Source organism: Priapulus caudatus, unplaced genomic scaffold, assembly GCF_000485595.1.
Source record: "Priapulus caudatus unplaced genomic scaffold, Priapulus_caudatus-5.0.1 Scaffold801, whole genome shotgun sequence".
Taxonomy (NCBI): domain Eukaryota; kingdom Metazoa; phylum Priapulida; class Priapulimorpha; order Priapulimorphida; family Priapulidae; genus Priapulus; species Priapulus caudatus.
In genome coordinates this window covers 63,089-68,732 of record NW_014577862.1, presented here as the reverse complement: position 1 = coordinate 68,732, position 5,644 = coordinate 63,089, and the positions used below count along the sequence as shown (strand labels likewise).

General features: G+C 46.4%; 1 protein-coding gene across 1 annotated transcript in view; it reads left to right on the top strand.

Moving 5' to 3' along the window:
- LOC106813626 overlaps positions 1 to 5,644 on the top strand; it is a 42,651-nt gene that overhangs the window by 29,059 nt on the left and 7,948 nt on the right. Inside the window, exons 4-7 of the mRNA XM_014817811.1 lie at positions 2,416 to 2,496; positions 2,922 to 3,113; positions 4,164 to 4,250; positions 4,775 to 5,524. Coding sequence (XP_014673297.1) covers positions 2,416 to 2,496; positions 2,922 to 3,113; positions 4,164 to 4,250; positions 4,775 to 5,524 — 1,110 coding nt within the window. The remainder of the gene's footprint in view (positions 1 to 2,415; positions 2,497 to 2,921; positions 3,114 to 4,163; positions 4,251 to 4,774; positions 5,525 to 5,644) is intronic.

Sequence of the window (5,644 nt, the reverse complement as noted above, 5' to 3'; positions counted from 1 at the left end):
TGCTCGATGCAGATCCTCCCAGTACGCGATGAACACAGCTGCCGGCTGAGATAGTCGCGCCCATCCAGCAGGCAGCAGCAGTACCCGAACTCGACGTGACCGCTGCCCGCGCGCAGGACGATGCGCCGGCGGAGTGGCGTGGCAAGCTACAGATCAGCACTCAGTATATACTTGGCACCCGCCAGGGAGTACCGAAAACACGCGACCCCACCCACCCCCGCCGCTCCACCCCACCCACCCCCGGCCTGCCTCCCAACCCACCATGCTTACACCCCACCCACCCCCGTCCTGCTCCCACCCAAAACATGCTTCACCGCCAGCCCACCCCGTCCTGCTCGTCGCTCGGTTACTGTGAAGTGTTGACAGTTTGTAGAGGGGGCTTATTCCAGGACCATATCTTACATGTCTCATATGTATATGGTGTTGGTTAAACATAATGCTAGACATGTGAGCGTGGGGGGGGGGGGTAGCTGCAGTTTAAGTACAGTCAACTCTTTCCATTACCCGAACGTTTAGAACGTTCAATATTCTGTGAAGTCGATTTATAGGGAGGGGGTTCCTTATATCAGGCATATCGGTATCATGTTTCAGTGTGTTTGGCGAGTTGAGAAAACCGCTTCGTTTATCGTGCAGATTCGGTAGGTGTTGAGCTGTGTTGGTGATGAACAATCAATCGATCGAATAGATTATCGGATCGCTCGTAAGATGACCCACCCCCCCCCCCCCCCCCCCCCCCCCCCCCCCCCCCCCCCAGAACCCCTTTCGATTCGTGTGGCCGTCGAGTGGAATTTCTTACATATTTGCAAACTCTCCGTCGAACGTAACGCTTCGTTCGTGCGCTGCTGGGTGGCAGTTTTGTCTGCAAGCAGTACTGCAGTCTTGCTTTACGCAGCCGATCACCGCGTGTCCGCGCCTACGCGCGTAATCTAACACGACAATAACCCTGCTGCTGTTGCGGTAAATTTCTAAAGTGCCGTCGGCGGGGCGATGGCGGTGGCGGGGTCTGTGACCGCCACGTCAACGCATCCAACTCACGTGAGACACAAGGAGAGAGCCCGTATCGTGTGTTTGAGTTTACTGCTCGCCTCCTCTACCCGAGTGTGTAGCCTATTGTTGTCCGGCCTCACGCAGAGGTGCAATTTGATTACTCGCAGGGCTCGCCCCCCTCCCCACTCCCCGAGTTTCCTTTCCCGGGCTGGTCCGGATCCGCTGAGTGGAAACTCTCACGTGTTAACTGCGGGCAATGTCCCTTGAGAGGCTACAGGCTGAAGAGTGTTTGTGGTGATGAGGGTTGATTTCCACAGCGGCCTTCCTACTACGTCTGCCTTTTGCTGTTGCCTCTGCTCTGGCGCTAAGTGCATGGTTCGGCATGCTGATGATTCTCGGATGTGGTGTTGGCATGCAGGTTTTTTTTGGGGGTGGTTGTCATACCTGTCAATGCTAAGATTGGCCTAAACCGCAGAATATTCCAACAGCTGTGTGTTGCTGTGGATGACAAGTTTAATGCGATTGAAGAGGTTAATTCCGAATGTCTAAGTACCAGTGCGAGCAATCACCTGCTTCCCGTCATCAGAATTTTGTTAAAAACGAATCTTAATATTTGAATGCGGTGTTAACTGTTCGTCTGTCAAGAACGGTATTACCCGTCTTAAAAGAACATTCTGAACTTATTCGAATTAGTAAAAATACTTAATTTATAATTTTTATGTACAAAAATTAAAAGAGATTGCACCATCTTAACACTCTTAATGATCTTTAACTATGTGTGTTTGATTATATATCTTGTATTAATTTGTGTTATATCCAGAAGTTGTTATGTTACGAAATCTAACATGATATTGTTAGTATTCATTACATTTTATATGGCTTATCACCAAATGTTTTTATATAATCGCCACAGAAAAATAGCCCCAGCCCCCTCGCCCACACGAATCAATTTTTTAGTCCCCACTTTTTTGTTAACACTCATGAATTTGGGGTCTGTAGAAAATCTTGTCTATTTGATGAGTGAGATCAGGCCACAGACACGCAAATAACCCAAGACATTCGTGAATACATTCTGCTGACAGGGAGTTCTTCTCAAGCTGCTGCCGACTGTCTCTCCGTATTACACGGATCTCTATGTCTCTATGTGTCTATGTGTCTATGTCTCTATGTCTCTATGTGTCTATGTCTCTATGTCTCTATGTGTCTATATCTCTATGTCTCTATGTCTCTATGTCTCTATGTCTCTATGTATCTATATGTCTATGTCTCTATGTGTCTATGTCTCTATGTGTCCATGTCTCTATGTGTCTATATCTCTATGTGTCTATGTCTCTATGTGTCCATGTCTCTATGTGTCCATGTCTCTATGTGTCTTATGTGGCTATATCTCTCCTTGTGTATACAATGGTGAGTCTTGGATTGTTGCAGGTGGAGAGAGTGCACTCATGGAGTCGTGGACGCTCCCTACACGGGGGACGCAAGCAGTCGAACGCCAACCGCTCCCACGAGGTAAATCACCGCTACTGCTACTGCTGATACTGCTGCTGCTGATACTGCTGCTGCTGATACTGCTACTACTGCTACTGCTGCTTCTGCTGCTACTACTACTACCATTGCTACTGCTGCTGCGTGCTGACTGCTTGGCGTGATACTGCTGCTGCTGATACTGCTGCTGCTGATACTGCTGCTGCTGCTGGCTGCTGCTGCTGTTGTACTGACTACCATCGCTTCTTGCTGCTGCTGCTGTTACTAGCTGCTGCTACTGCTGCTGCCTAACTGCTAGTTATGTTAGAATGAGGATTAAATGTGGTTAAGGTGAGGGGAACAGTTGGAATTATAATTAACTGTGGTTAAGTTGAGTAGTGTTTGCGTCATGATACACACACATGCTTCTATAACGGCTTCCCGTAACGCACACGTGTTGCGTGTTCTAGTCGCTGGCCGCTCTCAAGTACCACCTGGACGTGCCCGGCCGCGGCTGGACGACCGGCAGTGGACAGAACCTGAGCGAGTTGACGGACGCGGCGCCCGGCGACGTGGGCGTGCGCACTCACGGACGCGTCGCGGGTTCGGCCGTCTGCTTCGAGCGTCTGCTGGAGGACCCCAGCGGCCAGCAGGTGTTCACTGTACGTATTGACGTGCTTCCCTCTAAGTGTTTGCCTTTCTGTTCTCAGCTTTAGCTCACCCGTCTCGTGGTATCATATCTAGCATCTAGAAATTAACATTCTTGCCTATCTAGCATCTGAATCAACCTCCTTACCTCGCTACTAACTTTCTATCTAGCATCTGAATCAATATCCTTACTCACTAAGTGCTATCTTTCTATCTAGCATCTGAATCATATCCTTACCTCACTAAGTCTGATCATTTTCTAGCTAGCAATCTGAATCAATTCTACTCATATAGGTGCTATCTTTCTATCTAGCATCTGAATCAATATCCTTACCTCAGTACTATCTTTCTAGCTAGCATCTAACTCAATATCCTTACCTCTACTAACTTTCTATCGAGCATCTAACTCAATATCCTTACCTCGCTACTAACTTTCTATCTAGCATCTAACTCAATATCTTTACTTCACTACTAACTTTCTATCTAGCATCTGAATCAACCTTCTTACTTAACTACTATCTTTCTAATCCCCACCTCGTCCGAGCCCCTTCTTCTCTAGACCCTCTCCGCACCTCTGTCTCTCAAGCATTGATAGTTTCAGCTGTAACTCTCGTTTTCTCTCCTTCTTCCACTACCCGACATGTTCCTCTCATTGCTCTCATCCCATATGTGCTTCTCTTCCTCTCTCCTACTTCCGATTTCTCTTCCATTATCTCTTCTTACCCCTCCTCCTATCCTCATCACAGGTTTATTAACCCCACTCTTCTTTGTCTACCATTCTTATTCGTTTGTGATCATTGTTGATCTGTTTATAGTTTAGCATCAGTAAAGAACTGTAGCTCTACCAGTGTAACCCCTTCACTAACCCTAACCCTAATGCTAACCCTAACACTAATGCTAAGCCTAACCATAACTTTAATCCTGATCCCAACCCTAACCCCAACCCTAACCCTAATCCCAACCCTAACCCTAACCTTCTCCTGGGCTACACTGGTAGAGCTATAAAGGAATATAACAAGGGAGGCCCCATCCTATACATCTCTAATGATCTTCTTCTTTCACAGGATTTCCTCAAAAAACAGTTCAGCGTGGAGAACATTGTTTTTTGGAACACTGTTAAGGATTTCAAGAAAACCGGCGATTCTAATACGGTACGCATACTGATTTTTGTTCTCATTCCTTGTTGGTATTTTGTGCTAAGATTGAGAAATTTAAATATGCATCATAATAAGCATAATAGAAGAAATTATAAGCAGTCTAACGCATATATTTGTAACCCTCACAATGACAATACGAAATAACCTTGATTGTAAACGAGAGACATCGATTGTATAATATGGCTATAATAATATATTGGATCTTACAGCAACAACCCCAACAGAGATTTTTCAACGCAACGCATCGGAAATAATCTCAGCTGCAGCAATCATACCGAAATCTCGCGTTTAAGATTTAACTTAATTGATTAGATTATTAAATTAAATCAATCTCATTATTCATTATTGAGTTTGTATCTGCCTGTACTGAGACGGGTTGTGTTGAAAATGTCTCATTGCTTCAGATAGATGTACCTGACTATACTGTGACGGGATGTGTTGAAAATGTTTCAATGACCGCTAGTCCCCTGCCTGCCTGCATAGGCACGGGATGTGTTGTAAATGTCTCATTGCCTCAGCTGAATGTGTCTGACTACACTGAGACGCATCATGGTGACACTGTCTCACTGGAGGTAAAGGTTCCTGTGCCTGCTTACAATGAGACGGTTAAGGGTGGCAATGTTCTCTTGATGACCTCTACCCCCGTGCCTGCCCGCATAAACACGGGATGTGTTGGAAATGTCTCATTGTCTCAGATGCATGTACCTGACTATACCGAGACGGAATGTATTGGAAATGTGTCATTGCATCGAATGGATGTGCTCGAACACACTGAGACGGGGTGTGTTGGAAATGTCTCATTGTCTCAGATACATATACCTGACTGTACTGAGACGGTTCATGGTGGCAGTGACTCAATGACCTCTAGTCCTCTGTCTTCCTATACCGAGACAGATTCTACTGGAAATGTCTCACTGGAAGAGGGGAGCGTGTCTGACATCAGTGTCTCACTAGAACAGAGCGGTGTATCTGACATCAGTGCCTCACTAGAACAGGCAAATGTTTCTGACTCAGACTTTAATGAGACAGTTTATGCCGGCAATGTCTCACTGAAACAGATAGGTGTACCTTACTTCAATGTCTCACTAGAACAGGCAAATGTTTCTGACTCAGACTTTAATGAGACAGTTTATGCCGGCAATGTCTCACTGGAACAGATAGGTGTATCTGACTTTAATGAGACAGTTTATGCCGGCAATGTCTCACTGGAACAGATAGGTGTATCTGACTTTAATGAGACAGTTTATGCCGGCAATGTCTCACTGGACGTGAGTACTGCTGAGTCCACTGAGGCAGACAGAATGCAGCTGACCATGTCGACGATTCCCGAACACGAGACAGCAGGCAGCAGGTCGATTCTGCTGCTCGCGACACCTCTCCGCCTGCGT